This window comes from Pristiophorus japonicus, chromosome 18 (assembly GCF_044704955.1).
Source record: "Pristiophorus japonicus isolate sPriJap1 chromosome 18, sPriJap1.hap1, whole genome shotgun sequence".
In the NCBI taxonomy this organism is placed as follows: Eukaryota; Metazoa; Chordata; class Chondrichthyes; family Pristiophoridae; genus Pristiophorus; species Pristiophorus japonicus.
Window position 1 is genome coordinate 88717226 of NC_091994.1, and position 17174 is coordinate 88734399.

General features: G+C 47.5%; 1 protein-coding gene across 3 annotated transcripts in view; it reads right to left on the reverse strand.

Moving 5' to 3' along the window:
* The window catches only part of epha2b (eph receptor A2 b), a 50949-nt gene that overhangs the window by 21849 nt on the left and 11926 nt on the right, over window positions 1-17174 (reverse strand). For all 3 annotated transcript variants that reach the window (XM_070860284.1, XM_070860283.1, XM_070860285.1), the window contains exon 4: window positions 82-237. In XM_070860284.1, coding sequence (XP_070716385.1) covers window positions 82-237 — 156 coding nt within the window. The remainder of the gene's footprint in view (window positions 1-81; window positions 238-17174) is intronic.

A 17174-nucleotide genomic window follows, 5' to 3' on the forward strand; every position in this document is an offset into this window, starting at 1 on the left:
CCACAGATTTACAGCCGTCTGAGAGAAGGCTTTACATGCAGCGCACAAACAGACAAGTGTGGAAAAGGGGATGGTACTCACGAGAACACGCAGAGGTGGCGGGGTCACTGGGGGCTCGGTAGAAACCCTCCTCGCACGGACACGACGTGGAACCTGCTGCAGAGCGCTGGGTGTTGGCGGGACATTCCAAGCAGGGCTCGTTGGTGGCCTCCGATTTGAAGAACCCTTCCTGACACACTGAAAAACACAGATCGGCGGTTTAGTACAGCATCAGTCGAAGCAGATACATCAAGTACAACACAACAGGATCACCATGAGCAAGGGTCAATGACCTGATCTAGCAGCAATAGTTAATATCAGTATCACATGCCTCTCTTTTTGCACACCCCCTTTCTGGTTGCACGCACAAATGCCCATTCTTCATTTGTGAAGGGTTGCTGGGCTGTACTGTGAGGTCATTGTAGTCTACCTGATGTTGTTTAATCTGAGCAAATTCAAGGCACTTTTATACTCTGGGTATATCAGTACATCACACTTCAGGAGAGCCTCCTCACATGGACTGGGAAGCTGATCTCCACAGGCCACTGGCTCCGCCTTTATACACAGCCTCACACAGAATAAACCTCCATTTTCAAGGGCCATCTGTCCCTGGGCTTGTTTACACTATGGACTCGAGCTGAAGGAGGGAGAATCTGTAAATCTGCAGTCAGCTGAACACCTGTTGCGTTAAAAAAAAAAGCCTATTTAAAGTGACCAGGAGTCACTCGATAAAATGGGTGAAGAAGCAGCAACCAACTATTCGAGATTAGGGCGCAGCAAACAGGCCATTAGTATCTGGTTTGGTGAGATGTGAGCCCCACAGTCAGTGACAGCCCCAGGATAAACACAGAGTTTTCATGCGAGGGCGATCGCTGGGACCACCGCTTTATTTACTGGATTTTCCCCGCTGGCTTTAATAAATCCGACAGGTTCACTCTGCGGGAACGCCTGAGTCCGCACAAGTTGGGAAGTGGCTATTCCAGCACTAAAGCCGGTATGAAAACCACGATAAACACCGGCTTTGCACTTCGGAATGGGGCAGTGAGCAAAATAGATGGGCTGCTTTGTGTAGGCGAGTTCAAGATGACTCTCCAGTGGAGCTGGTGAGCGGCTGGGTTAAGTGATTTCAATTTACTTGTGTAAACAGCATGTCAACTGCCTGACAATCAGGCCATTGTAACTGTCAAGCTTGTCATTCTAATGAAAGGCGTCAGAAGGTACCAATTGTGCAGCCCTGAAAGCCCGTCCGGAGGCTGCTTCTCTCACTTTGGGGGAATTCCTGGTATTTTCCTGAATTCCAGCCCGACACGCAATCAACAGCTGAAGCGGCCAACTGCTCCAAGCAAACAGTCACCTCCTGTTGGTTACACACAGTGGGTTCAGAGCTGGGGCCTGGGTTTATGACAGGGGATATAAGAGTTCCTCTGTGTACACAGCAGAGCACAGCTGACCTCGTAGGCGAGTGTGTACTGAGCGCATCCAGTCACTCAAAGAGAGAACATTCCCAGCGTAGACAAAAGGCTGAAGAAGAAGAAGAGATGTAAAAAAAAAGGGTTCTTCACACGACCTCGGGCACTCTCACCCCAACTGGTTTGTTCATTCCACGTCGCCAGCAACCAATCGACAGACAACCAACTGGCTCAACAATTAACCCCCCCCCCCGAGCAGTGAGCAGGCATTAAACAGAACCTGGAGATACCCCTCCCCAGTCCTGCACCCATCTCTTAAACACTACCATCTGCCAGCTGTTGGGCATTCTATGAACTTCCAGATGTGCCGTTTACCTCTTGCCTGAAAATGACCATTTGTAATGTTAGCGGATGATTGCTTTTGCATGTTCATATGACAGCCCTCTGTCTGCAATTTGAAGAGGTGTCAACATGAATTAATAGCAGGAGTGTCACATCAATGTACGCAGTACTCACAGGCTAACATTGCACATTGCAAATCACCAAATCCTAGGTTCTCAGCACTTTGATGTTTTGTATCTATGCAGTGTCAGCCGTGGCTCAGTGGGCAGCACCCTCGCCTTAGAGTCAGAAGGTTGTGGGTTCAAGTCCCACTCCAGAGACCTGAGCACAAAAGTTGAGGCTGACACTCCAGTGCCGTGTTGAGTGAGTGCTGCACGGTCTGAGGAGTCAATATTTGGATGAGGTGTTAAACTGAGGCCCCGTCTGCCTTCTCAGGTGGATGTAAAAGATCCCATGACACTATTTTGAAGAAGAGCAGGGGAGTTCTCCCCATTTTACTGGTAATAGTCAATCAACTAAAAACAGATTATCTGGTCATCATCACATTGCTGTTTGTGGGAGCTTGCTGTGCGCAAATTGGCTGTCATGACTGCACTTCAATAAGGTACTTTATTGGCTGTAAAGCGCTTTGGGATGCCCTGATGTCGTGAAAGGCACTATATAAATGCAAATTTTTCTTTCTATGCAATGAGTCACTTGGAGGGAAAATAAAGAACTTGTATTTATATAGCATCTTTTACAGCCTCAGGACATAGCAAAGTACCTTTTGCAACGAATGAAGTACTTTTGAAGTGTGGTCACTGTTGTAAGGCAAGAAACAGGACAGCCAATTTGCATAATAAACAGCATTGAGATAATAACCAAATCATCTGTTTTAGTGATGTTGGTTGAGGGATAAATATTGGTCAGGACACTGGGGAGAACCCCTCCCTGCTTTGAGATTCAACGTCTCATCCGAAAGACGGCACCTCCACCATCATCATAGGCAGTCCCTTGGAATCGAGGAAGACTTGCTTCCACTCCTAAAGTGAGTTCTTTGGTGGCTGAACAGTCCGATACGAGAGCCACAGACTCTGTCACAGGTGGGACAGATAGTCGTTGAGGGAAGAGGTGGGTGGGACTGGTTTGCCGCATGCTCTTTCCGCTGCCTGCGCTTGATTTCTGCATGCTCTCGGCGTTGAGACTCGAGGTGCTCAGCGCCCTCTCGGATGCACTTCCTCCACTTAGGGCGGTCCTTGGCCAGGGACTCCCAGGTGTCAGTGGGAATGTCGCACTTTATCAGGGAGGCTTTGAGGATATCCTTGTAGCGTTTCCGCTGCCCACCTTTGGCTCGTTTGCCGTGAATGAGCTCCAAGTAGAGCACTTGCTTTGAGAGTCTCGTGTCTGGCATGTGGACTATGTGGCCTGCCCAGCAGAGCTGATCGAGTGTGGTCAGTGCTTCAATGCTGGAGATGTTAGCCTGAATGAGGACACTGATGTTGGTGCACCTGTCCTCCCAAGGGATTTGTAGGATCTTGCGGAGACATCGTTGGTGATATTTCTCCAGCAACTTGGTGTCTACTGTACATGGTCCATGTCTCTGAGCCATACAGGAGGGCAGGTATTACTTGGGCAGTGCTCACTCAGCACTGAACTGAAGTGGGACTTGAACCCACAACCTTCGCCCTTCTAACTCAGAGGCAGGAGTGCTCCCCACTGAGCCACGGCTGACACCTTATTATGGAATGAAACACACCGGGTTTGCAAAACCCAAAGGTTACTTGGAATGACTAGGTCCCAAAGTATATAAACACAACCCATTGTCCAAATTGGCCTACATTTCTCGTACAAGCAGTCTTCAATAACCATGGAGCTGGCTCGCAAGGACAGCGAGAATTGTTCATCTCTCAAACTGCGCTCACTGCCTTCGGGTTGTCTCAATTCATCGCAACATTAATCATCAGAATCAAAAGGAAATGGGAGTCCCTTTGACAGCAACTCAAGACACATTTTTATATTGTCAAGGACATTCACTGACAGGGTCGTGTCGGCACTGACATTCTGCTTGATAATGATGTCAAACAGCTGTCCAAATAGCGAGACCCCTCAGATGGCACAGCTGCTTTATTGCGGAGACCCTGGGAGAGCAGGAATGGTGAGGCCGCTTTGTTCCAGCTAAGAGCTCATATTGAGCCAGGCTTGCAGTTAATAGAATAGGAATGTCTATCTAGGCAGCAGTAATACTAATGCACTCAGGAGCAGTGCTGACATGCTCAGGGCTCAGTCAGAATGCCCGGCTATTCTCTCTATTCATTGTTAACACAAAGTGAAGCCGGGCCCCTAGAGGCTGCCTCAATACCGCTTGTTGTTGAGGGATTAACACATGGTCCTGTATCGGTCGTGTTCGCGGGGCCTGGTCCACACCCAATAGTACATGGTATTTCATGAATGGAAAAGGTTTAGATCACATGGGGCCCACTAATGGTGTCAATGACCCGTGAATAAATTTTGGCATTTATCACAAAACTATGCTGTTCCTTTCAAAGCGAGCTCAATTGTTTCCCGCCCCCTCCCCCCGCCCAACAGGAGAGAGATCCTGAGGATGTGGGGACATCCTCTTTGTGCCTGGTGCTTACGTTAAGAGACAAGAGTGCACGGCGCGGCACATACCAGGAGAAACCATGCTCAGAGCACCCTTGGACTGAAAAAAAGCTAAACCGTCTGAAGCAAATCTAATTTCAAAAATGATACGAAGGAGTTTTGTCTGCCAGACCAACACCCTCCTCTTCACCCTATCCCCTACCTCCCCCCTCTGGCCTCTTCTACCAGGTTTGGTGAATACACACTTTGACTGAAGTAACCTTGCTGTCTGGTATTGGCTGGAGGGGGGGGGGGTGTAGATTGCTGCCCGATCAGCAGGATACACATGCTAACACAGTTCAAAAGCACTCCGATTCCCCATGTAAGGCACAGATTGTCATCCTTCATCCCCTGTGGAGAGGAGGAATTCTAAGAATATCTCAGTTTGTTTATTCTGGGTCACCGGTGAGTTTCCAGTTTGGAGCAGAAATCGGATTCAAGATGATGATGATACAACAGTGGTATCCTGCCCCCGCTGTTGGGACACAATACCAAAAGGAAAATGCTTTTAGACTCGAGCGGGATTGTACGGAGGAAAACGCTCTCGATGAGCTTCTTCCATGTAGGAGTTGCACGAGTCCCTCCCTACGCATTGGGGCCGAAATTTCTCGGACCTTCCGGCAGCGGAAGAGCTGGAAAGCAGACCAGGACCTGGCCATGCCTGATCCCAGCCTTACATCGGAGATCCTACTCTGTCTTCGAAGGGACAGAGCACCCGCCCACCCATTACAAAAGTGTTCAGGGGCGGTGGCTCCTTACATTGAGACCTTGGCCTGGTTGAATTTCAAGGAATCATTGGAGAGACTGGTACATCCATGAGGAAGAGGCCTTAATTGCCAGATGTGAAGACCACTTTGAGGAGGGGGGGGGCGCGCGGGTGGAGTCCAGGGATGCAATCTGGACTGTAGAAGCTCAATCCTCGCATCTGTAATACAGCCCACTTACAACAGGGGCTGTTGAGGCTGAATCAGAATGTTTCATGGGGCCCTGAACCTCCCTCTGGCCTGGGGAGCAAGGCTGCATTTGCGGCATCCTTCAGCAATCAGGAACCAGAGATGTACACTCCCCCCCTTGTGGTTTGGACACCGAGCAGCAATATTTAAGTAGGGTGAACTCCCACTGACCCGCCACAGGCAGTGGTGGAGGTTACCAGCGGACAGGATCCTAGCGTAATGGAAGTCAGCGGTCTATGGAAGAGGGAATATGGGGTCAGAAACTAAGTTCAGGGTCAAACAAGATGCCAATGTTGCACACAGTCTGAGATGGTGGCTGGAGGAGGAAGGAGGAATTGGTGGCAAGGTAGCGGAGTTTGTGATGCGGCTGCATACAATGATTTTAGTCGAATTGATGTTGAGCTGAAGGAAGTCGCAACCCGTTCAAGACTGAATGTTGGACAATCTAACAGCACAAGTTGTAGTGTGGCAGAGAAGTAGAGCTGGGTGTCAATCGGAATACAGTGGAAGCTAAACCCGTGCGTGATAAGAGGAGCGAGCCTAGGATAGATTCTTGGGAGTTTTTGGAGGCGACGGTGTTGATGGGGGGGTGGGAGAGGGGGGAGAAAGAAGAGAAGCCATTGTGGGAAAGGCACTGGCCAGCTTTAGGCAGACCCACGAAGCTGAATGTTGGAGATGGGGTGTTGGAGCAGGATGTTGAGGTCAACCTTGTCAAACACCACGGAGAGATTGAGGAGAATGAGGGTGGGTAAAGGAGGGCGGTCAGTCACGAGGGATGGTCGTGACTTTGAATCCGGCTGCTTAGTGCTGCAAGGGCTAGTCTCGGCTGTCTTATATATTCAAGATTATCTCTTCACTCTGGCATTTCCTGGGTGGGGAGATTGTACATTATAATTATAGGTCAAACAACAGAGTTCTGTAAATCAGTAAGAGAATGTAAACACACAGCCCAGCTGTTTTTTTCTAATCGGGATGAGTGTCCCTGCCAACATACCACGGGTATAGCACTGTGACCTTCACCACAACAGGGGCTGTCCTGTATGGAAAGATGTTTACACCAAAATGTAGCAGTTTGATACCTGCTGAATCCAGCATCATTCACTCTGCGACCATTACCAACCCGTTCCAAAAAGGAAAAGATGGAAAGACAAAGTACGGTCACTGGGAATCACAGACTTTGTGCCAGTTCTTCAGCGGTAAGTGGCATGGAACCAGAAGCTTTCATATAAATCTGAGCTAAATTCAAATTGGAGTTCACTCTGAGCAACTTGTATTTACATTACATGTAGAAAAACTGTTCCCAGAGGGGGGAAAGGAATGGACACCAAGCCTCAGTGGGTAGTTAGGGATGTGACTAAAATTTTAGTGAAAGAGATGAAATTTTCAGGAGGCTTTTGATGGTGGAGATGCAGAGGGGTTAGGGAGGGGTGTTCCAGAAAGCAAGATCGGCAACTAACTGAGGGCTCGGTCGCCAATGGTGCAGCGGGATCGGTCGCTAATGGTGGAATGGGATCGGTCGCTAATGGTGGAATGGGATCGGTCGCTAATGGTGGAATGGGGTTCAGTGGTGAAAAAGACCAGGGAATGGGAGGAAATATAAGACTTCAGCAGGTTGCAGAAGCCGGGTGAGATAAGGCTAAAGGTTGTGGACAAGGACAAGCAGATCATTTCTATCAATCGTTAGGTAAAACACATTCAACAATCTGAGCAGGGCTACAGGACAGGATGTCAATTTACAAATCATAGCGGTTTATTTTATTAAACTTAGATTCAGACTTTTCTTTTGAAAGAACATTTGAAGGAGGTTGAAATGCGTGTTGGCGAATGTTTGAATGAGACCTGGTCTGACATTGCAGATTGAACGGTTCAAAGGCTGCCAAGGTCATGTCGCGTGGATTTAATCGTTACGGTTCTGAGGTAGGTGTTTCATAGCAGATGAGAAGCAGCACCATCTCCAAGATATGGTCCTGGCGACAGTGCCTCTACCTCATTTCAAATGCATTATGACTGACTGGGCTCGTCTGGGGAGAGAAAGAGCAGCCAGACAGAAAGAGGTCACAGCTCTTAACCTTTCTGTAAGTGAGCGGAGTTGAAAAGAAGTTGAAAGCCCAGGGTTTTATCACATAGGGTGCATAGGGCTTTAGGAAAGGATAATGACTCGTCATTAGGAGAGAGCTGTCAGCACCAGCCTGGCTACAGTTCCGCTCTGTGTGATCCTCCAATTAACTAGCAACACAAACACAAATGCATCAGTCCCTCAGGGACAATGAGGCCTCAACAATCAGACTGGAGCATTTACTGAGAAGGATATGACCTGGAAAATGAGGGCGGTGATCGGCTGGATTGGACCGGCAGGTATCAGAGCCAGAACGGTACACAGTGAGCCTGATTTGGGAAGGTGCCCCCGTGAGTAAAACAATTCAGTGAGAACATTGGCAATGTCACAAGGTACAAATCGACCAACATTCCAGAGATACTGGAAAGGCATTCACGCTGGCTGCAGCTGCCAACAAGTGCGCAATGCAAACAGACTGCAGTCCAACACAACACTCTTCACCACACTGCCCGCCTCACCCAAGTCACCGCATGCCCCTGGCATTCAGTCTCAAAGGTCCCAACTGGCCCCTGCTGCCTCACCCAAGTGACCGTTCTTCTTAGGCCAGCCTAGACAGAAAGCGTCACCAGACTATTTGATCGTGTGGGGATTGACACAAACCCAATCCTATCCACATCCCATGTTCACACAGGCACTTTCCAGAGGAGGGAAGCGGGATAGTGACCGGGAGCTGGAATTTCCTCTGCCTAACCCAGCGGCTCTGTCGCACCCCAGCTACTGGCCGAGATCAGCTAACAGTACAGAGAGGGGATCAAGCCCAAGAGCTTCCTGGTACAAATGGCTCAATACCACATCAGCCAGTACATTTATCAACTAACCCCTTGGTGGGGGACTGGAACTAACGGTTATAATCCCTCCCGCCCCACACTCCAACCACGCCCACCTGCAGTCAACAACAATTGATACGCACAAGAGAAAACCTGGATGCAGCAAAAACAGACGCGTTGTGCCCAGACGGAAGCCATGCAGGTAGCTCAACGCCCCAGGTCGGCTGGTGGACAAGTGAATGATGGTCCGATTAACGAGGGGGCTGAATGAGCCACGACTGAGAACGCAGAAACAAAGTGCAAAGCACGAGGGGAGGAATCAGCGAGGAGCTGAAGAAAATCGAGCAATAATGGCAGGATCAGGGGAGGGATGAGGGATCACAGAAAAAAAAAAAGGATGCCATGAACCAGAGTGGATCGGTTAGAAAACAGGCATTCGGACGGACAACTGGATGGAAGCTTTGGGAATGGAGTGAAGAAGCCAAGGAGCAAAGGATAATTGCACGGTGATTATGTTCTGAAGGAGCTGGGTCATAAGCACCACAATCTTCTATACAAAAGGAAATCTGTTTGGTCACACAGTGCCAATGGTCTGCTATTCTTGCTCCCCATTTAACAGCAGGCCTGGGACAGTCTGTTAAAGAAGGACGGGGAATATTCAGGATCTGGCTTTTATTTTCAGTGCCATACTGGTTTGACAGGAAGAATATCAGTATTTGCATCAATGTTGCGAAAATATGAGAAAGAGACCAAGGGCTGGCATTGGTCCAGGGAGCCTCATTCATCTCCTGGAGGATGACAAATCGGTGCTTTCCTGATGCGGCCCCACATCTGGAGCAGGGAGAGGAAGTTCGGCGTTTTTGCTGGAGTTGCTGTGCACATCCTGAGGAACCAGTGATTCAAATCTTTGAATAGAATTATGTCATCCAGCGTGAATCACCGGGTTTCACTTGAAATCCAGTAGGTTTTTTTTTAATTTTCAAGAATATATTCATGCGGCAAGTATTTTAAATATCTTTCGCCCATCTCATAACCTGGTGCGGCCATTTCCAGTACTGGGCACATCTGGAATGCACAATTGTGGTTGAAGGATTTTTTTAAATACCCAACAACTGGGTTCAATGGAGTCTTCTCTGCCTGTGAGGTCTGGTGATTCGTGGCTCCTGACTGATGGGGTCAGACTCACCTGGTGTCGACATGATTGTGAGGAACCACACACGGGACAGCCTGGGGAAATGGGCATCAGTCAGCGAGCGCCACACCAGTTCTTGGGAAATGGTGGCAAGAGCCCGGAGAAGACAAGCCCAGACATATCCACCGCCAAACACTATCCTACATACAACCAAGGAAATGAGCAAACTCTTCAAGAATGTCTGCAAGAATTCAGACTCCGTAATGCCACACTGCAACTTCAAACTGTGTCAGACTCAAACACGCTGGGCCTGTACGAGGCAGGACTGGGCCTGTACAAATACTGACACAGGAGGCCATTATGAAAAGCCTTTATTTCACACTTACTAACCAGGGTGTATCCAAAATGTCTACAGATTAACTCATTTGATGCCAAATTTCAGCTCCGATTTCTGGGCAAATTATTTCACCTCCTTTTTCTGGCAACTTCTCTCCTCCTCTCCCAAAGGTGATGTCATTTGCTGCACGACAGTTCTACAGGCCCCGATCCCCTCCCCCCCCCCCTCCCCAGTACCTTTCACAAGTGCCGTCTCGTCATGTATGAACATGGATAATGAGTGTAAGCAGGATATTTGTTGGGAGGAACATGATGACCAAGCCCCATTTATATTCTCACCCAGCCTACACACCCTGGATAGCAAGCAGGAGACAGAACCTGGGGCAATTTTTGCCTTGCTGGCCCAGGGACAGAGTCCCAGGACAGAACCCTGCCATAGCCCTAGCCACTAACTTTAGCCCAGACCAAATATCCCTGGGACCTTTCTGCTCTCAATGGCTCAGATACTCATTGCCTTAACTATCAAACCACTGAGTGGGTGTTTTTACGTAATTAGTCACTGCATAAGCAGTGCGCGCCCTTTCACCTCACTCTGTAGTCCACATCAGCACATCAAACCATGGAATGAAGATGGAACAAACTTTTGCCATGCGTCTGTCCCTAGGAGTAATGAGCAGTAAAGATTCATTCAACAAGAGATTTTATGGGAGGTTATTAAAACAAACATTTTTGGTACGACCTCAATCTTTATGGCAGATTTGCAGAGCGCAAAATGAAGGGTTGGAAACAAGGCTCATTGTGGACTTGACATATTTTCGGACAAGACAGTGAGTCTCCACCAGCACAAACATTCCAAAGATCAGGCCCCAAGTCAGCAACACGTTGGAATGGGTCAACAGCAAGAGCCAATTACATCTGCGTAAAGACCGGGAAATGTGTCTCAACTGCAATTTTGGAAACTTCCATAAAGTGCCAGGAATACACAGCAGGTTTAAGAGGAGACAATTTTTGTTAGTGTTTCATGGAAAGATCTTTCGTTAGCACAGTGTCTCTGGCCAAAGCAATGACCCGACTTTTCCCTTTCAAATACGGACAAACCTCTTGTGCATTTCCAGCACTGGAGCTTCTTGACTTTTTCTAAACTTTCAAGTTGACCAACCTGAAGAAGGGGTTTTTCAGTCACTCGTAGACTGCACTAGGTTACCGAGGCCAAGGTTAAAAAATTGATCTGGGCTCAAATCCAGCCCAGGCAGAGAGGATAAAGGCTTCCTCTCTCATACGGGCAAAGAGGCAGTGCACAGAACAGTCTTTTTGCCTTTAGGACAAAGCCCAGCTGGATAAAAGTCTCCTCTCCTGCGGTGATGGGCCCAGAACTGATGTGAATCAGCAGCTTAAGTGCATATTTATGGCTTGACACTGCCCTAGAGTCGCTCCACAGTAAAATTGGATACTGGAATAGGACTAAAGGGAGAGGAAATTAAAAACATAATAATTACAGCTGAGCTTATAATGGCACCCATAAATTAGCACATGGAAAATTAAATGCATTCCCATTTACTACAGGATATGACAACAACGCTGTGACAAGACTTGCACAAACTCAGATTAAATGTTACGGACCTGACTGCTCCTGCATAACTAAAGGCTGCTGGACAGATACTAAAGCACAAGGTTAGCACGAATACAATCTGATGGACTATCTTGCTGATCATTGCACTGTCGGAGTTGCTGTTCACACTTAAGTCAGCGTTGAGCCCTCAATTGCAGCAAGTAGCTTCTCATGTCAATCATCACTGTACAAAGAGACTGCATTACTAAGCAGTATATATATTTTTTCTTCTTTCCTTCCCCGAAGGCACTGCCTTGTGACTGGAGTATAGTTCTATGGGTGACAGGTACCCTCCAGTATGCATTCTTCAGGTGTCAACCCCAAATGATTTTTTTTCCTCTTTCCTGGCCTAAAGGCACTGAAGCTAATTGGACCTCCCCAAATCAGATCAGTTAACTGGGGATGGTACCTGGGAGGTTTCGTTCATTCTTGGCATCTTAGCAGTGCTGGCAAGACCAGCATTTATTGCCTATTCCTAGTTGCCCTGTGAACGTGGTGGTGGGCCTTCTAGTCGTTTGACACAACGGAGTGGCTTGCTAGGCCACTTCAGATGGCAGCTAAGAGTCAACCAAGTTGGGTTGGGACTGGAGTCACATGTAGGCCAGACCAGCTATGGGTGGCAGGTTTCCTTTCCCAAGGGACATTACTCCTGGTGTATGCAGCTTAGTAGTACACCAAGCACAGCATTTAGCCAGGGGAGAGCAGATAGAGCCATAGCAACTAGAGCAACCAGAGCAACAGAAAGCAGCCCTTCAGCAAATCACACCTGTGCCAGATTGCGAACCTGGCTAACGGGAGCATTTACACATTAGGAAAAAAAAAGTAAGAGGGTTTATTAGATGATTAACAAAAAAAATAGTGATATCTGAAGAGTTCAGGCTCAGATCACCGAGGTAGAGTAAAAATTCCCCAGACGTCTAATAGATTCATTATACAGGGAACAACGACTGTGAAATGAGGTCTGGTGTGTTTACAGGGAAAAATAAATCAGTCTGGTCATTATCCTGCCGGACCCCCGGGGCATCGTGTCTCTAACTCAGGAAAGATCCCAATCGATCGTTAACTGATGCCCGAGCCCAGTCAGCCTCTTGTGTCTCTCACCCAAATACTACAGACAATTTTTTTAATCCGTCAAATGTCTTTAATGAAAAGATGATGAAAGCAAAACTTCCAGAAGGCCTAAAGCTTGTTTGCCTTCAGACTGATTGAGCTATTATAAGCTAGAACGGGGCTGTGCCTAAACACAGAAAAATGCTGTAACGTGAAGCCAGGCAGCCCTCCACCCACGCACACACAAAAAAAAAATCAGAAAATCTCAAAACTTGTGACAAGAGTTACGGAAGGAACTGACTGTCCATTCAACTTGAAAGATAACAGGGTGACTCATGCAGAAAAAAAAAGTAGGTGGGGCAGGCAGAACAACAGCGGAGGCGCTTGTCCAGTTATCAGGCCAGCTGGAAAACGAGAAGCATTATAGCAATAACCGAGCCACACTCGAGATAAGACTCAATCTTTCCTCGTTCGCGAAAGCAGAATGTCGATAAAACCAAGAATGCCTGAAAGAGACGTGGACCAGCAACTCCTCTGAGGCATTGACCTAGAGTGGACGATTGTGTTTGTTTAAATGCTTCCATCAAGGGAAACAAAAATGGATACTCCTTTTGGAACAGAAAAAAAAAGGACTTGAAATCAGGTCAAAGCTGGGGGCAGGGTTGGAGTCAGTTGTCAGTGTTTGTGGGAAGTCTCCATGCTGAGTGGAAAACGATACAGATTGCTTTTGCATTGCACGGACCAAGGGCCAGATCACAATCTTTTAACAAAATTATTTTCACCAGCAATTTCAAAGTTTGCGGTAGCCTGGGGCAGGTTATGATGGAGAGAATCCAGCCACCCACTCACTGTATGTAGTTCACCATCATGGGGGAGTTCAACTCACGCCAGTGTCTCCACCCAACCCACGCACAGCAGGCAGGTCACATGGACCATTCCAGTTAACTGCAACCACCCCAGTCTTTGGTCAGCCTGAATGTTCCCTGTGGATTTCAGTTAAGAGTCATTCCCAGGCACATCATACTTGCGGCTGATAATTCAGCCACAATTCAACAGTAAATTTATATAGTTACACAAAATAAAATTCCAATTTAAAAAAAAAAGAAATAACACCACAAAGATTTTCAGTTAAAAGTGCTGGATAAAGTAGTGGTCACATCCGGCAGTGGATGACACCAGCATGCGCACCATGAACCTAGAAATGCATTGGGGATAAACTTAAAAACACAAATACAAGCGTTGCACCAGCCATACCTTCATTGTCACAAAATGGCGAAAGGAAGCCAGACTCAACCCCCACTCCTGCTTTTTTTACTCCTATATAATTAAGGAACCCAGGTGACGGGGGTGGTGCGTAGTGCAGAACAGCACCATGGTTGACGTTGTGGGAGAGACCGGGTAAACTGAGAAGCATGGATTAGCCGATGCCGATGGAGTTTGTTTAATCTCTGCTCCTGGGCATCGCTCTAGATTTGGAATGGTGCAATACCCATTCCTCACTCAGATACTGGCAAAACCAAAGTTCAGATCCCTCACACTGTGGCTGATAATTCACAAAAGAGGAAGTTTGTTCTGCTTGTGGGATGTGATCGAGATAGCAACACCATATATCCGGCAGGGAAATCACTGACAAAGCTCTCTATGAGGAGCAGACAGACCCAATTCCAGAGTCACCAGCAGTCTGGCTTTTGAGTGAGATAGCTATAAGTTTCTAAACCGCAACCCACACATCACCGGTCTGATTGTTATAATGGAGACTCAATATTTCCTCTATCTTCTGTGTTGCATGTAGTGCAGGCATTAATTATTGAGCTTATCAAAGCTTTTTTTAAAAACTTTAATGAAGTAATTGTGTACACTCACACATATAAGAATATAAGAAATAGGAACAGGAGTAGGTCATTTGGCCCTTCGAGCCTGCGCCACCATTCAATAAGATCATGGCTGATCTGATCATGAATTCAGCTTCACTTCCCTGCCCACTTCCCATAACCCTTTACTCCCTTATCACTCAAAAATCTGTCTATCTCCGCCTTAAATATATTCAATGACCGAGCATCCAGAGCTTTCTGGGACAGAGAATTCCATAGATTTACAACCCTCTGAGAGAAGAAATTTCTCCTCATCTGTTTTAAATGGACGGCCCCTTATTCTAAGACTATGTCCTCTAGTTTTAGATTCCCCCCCCCAAGAGTGGAAATATCCTCTCTGCATCCACTTTGTTGAGCCCCCTCATTGTCTTATAAGTTTCAATAAGGTCACCTCTCATTCTTCTGAACTCCAATGTGTTTAGGCCCAAACTACTCAACCTATCTTCATAAGTCAGCTCCCTCATCTCCGGAATCAACCTCATGAATATTGTGAAGCAATTGGAAAATGAACCACATGTTCATCTACACTTTTACTCATTGTACCTTTAGGTGAATATTCACATATATATTTTATGAAACAATTACACATATCAATGAGCTGGTGCTTGTGGGAGGAGTGCATTGATGCATCCAGAGCTCCTGGCATGGCCATGCTGGGCAGAACGTTGAGGCAGCTTGTTTTGTCTTGGGTTTCTGGGGGTCAGAGGGAGGAGGTCTTGTTGTCACCATGTCAGTTTGGATTGCTGTTCTTTGTTGCTAGTGGTGGGTACAGGTTGTGTTTTCAATAAATTTTTCATCTGTAAATCCAGACTCGAGCCATGATCCCACTTTCTGTCCTATTCCTATCCTGCTGTCTCCTGGTTTTAAACTTGGGAGAAGACACCAACCCAACCATGACTTTCCCCAAATGAACACAGATAAAAGAACATAAGGAACACAATTGGGCCATTCAGCCTTTCGAACCTGCTCCGCCATTCATTCAGATCATGGCTGATCGGCACCTCAACCCCGTTTTCCTTCCTTTGCTCCTTATCCCTTATCTAATAAAACTCTATCTCAGTCTTGAAGGCTCCAACTGTCCCAGTATCCCAGCCTTTTGGGGAAAGAGAGTGTTTTAGATTTCTGCTACCCTTTGCGTGAAGAAGTGCTTCCTGATTTTTGTCCCTGAATGGCCTCACTCTGATTTGACGATTATGTCCCCTTGTTCTTAATTTCCCCCCCACCAGGGGGGGGAAATAGTTTCACTGTATCTAACTTATCAACTCCTTTTAACCTTGATCAGTTTACCCTACAATCTTCTATATTCAAAGACACAAGCTGCAGTGTAGCACCAAAACGTTTGGGTCCCAGCATTGGCCCAGTCCATACCGAGTTAGCACATCTCACAGGAGGTGGTATTTTTACTGGATGCGGGAGGTAAGCTGAGGCAGGGTCCCTGCTCCTGAGCACTATCCAACAACCTGGAACGTGCATGTGGTGGTCAGCCAAGGACGGGTCAGTGACTGGCTGTGCTGCCCCCATGGTTGACATCCTGCTGATGGGACTTGCCCTGTGCACATATGAAGAGTGGCCATTTGGGTGAGGTACTGGAAGGGTGGCTGGTGCCCAGGGGCCCCGTACCCCAGCAAGAGTGAACACCTTCAGGATAGAATGGGGGTGGGGATTGACATAAAAAGGCCGAACCAATGCAGAGCGTCCTGCCTGTAAATATAGAATGGCAAAGTTCGGAATGTTTGTAGAACATTGGTATTCTCCCGGGGCAGAAGCCCAAGAGCCCAAACAAAAACAACATTCATCACAGGGGAGCTCGGCACTACTACGCAGACACACTGATGCCATGTTTTCCTTTGCTCAATGCTTTAATGAGCAAGTTGTATCAAAGCTCTCCAGAAGAAAAAAGGTGCTGTTTTTCCCGCAGCCCCTGTTGCTTCGCTAGTTTTACTCCGCTGACTTTCAAACAGCCTGTGGTTTCACATTCCATCACTCCAGGGCAGGACTGTTGAAAGATTTGAAACTCTAGCGCATTAACCCCAATCCTGCCATACGCCACCTGTCCCACAGCACCACAGGGGTGTTGGCTGGGAGGTTTGGCATGGCTTCCTGTCCAATTAGACTGTGGGATTTGAATGACCAGTGATGTCAGCATATTGTCCAGTCACAGCGCCATCGACAAGTCCAGATCCAAAGCAAACCATCCAATACTTCCAGCACCGAACTTCAGGAATGTTCAAACCGAGACCCGCTGCCCTCCTGGAGTACCTGCCAAAGCTGTGCCTACTTTGAAGTGATCCTGGCACACTGGGAAAGAAGGCTGATGTGTGGGACGGGAGGCAGCACGTTTATGCACAGATTTTGTTGAAAAGACCTTTTGAACTTGGTCTCCGCCCTCCCGATTTCCTCCTCTCCTGTGGCCCCCGCACTTCACCGAACCAGTTCTTCTTCATGCAAGAGCCATAGACAGCAAGTGTCAGCAGGCTGTTTGGCCATGGAAAGCATCACGGCCAAGCCCAATCCTGTCCTCGCCCAAATGTCCCGTGCACTTTTCAACAGGGACTACTGAATAATGATCAGGAGTAAGGACCCCCTTCCAGTTAATGTTTCCCCAGGAGCAGTGGGGCCTCACTGTGGCCCTAATTGAGGTCAATTATCTCAGCACAGTGGGAATCAGTGTAGGAGGTTTGGTGGCCCGTGTGGGCCAGTACCACACCATGCGATGCATTTACCATCACAGGAATGTGGAGACACTCACAGTAGGCAGCAGTCACCGCACAGAGGACTACTGGGAGATCTTCTTAATAGTGAAATTCCCAACTCACGCTTGGTAAAATCTTATGTAAACACCTCCTGCTATAATTGCTGATTATCGGATCAACTTTATAACCAGATTATTATACCTTCTTTAAACAAGAGCGGGCTGGTGCCAACCAGTCT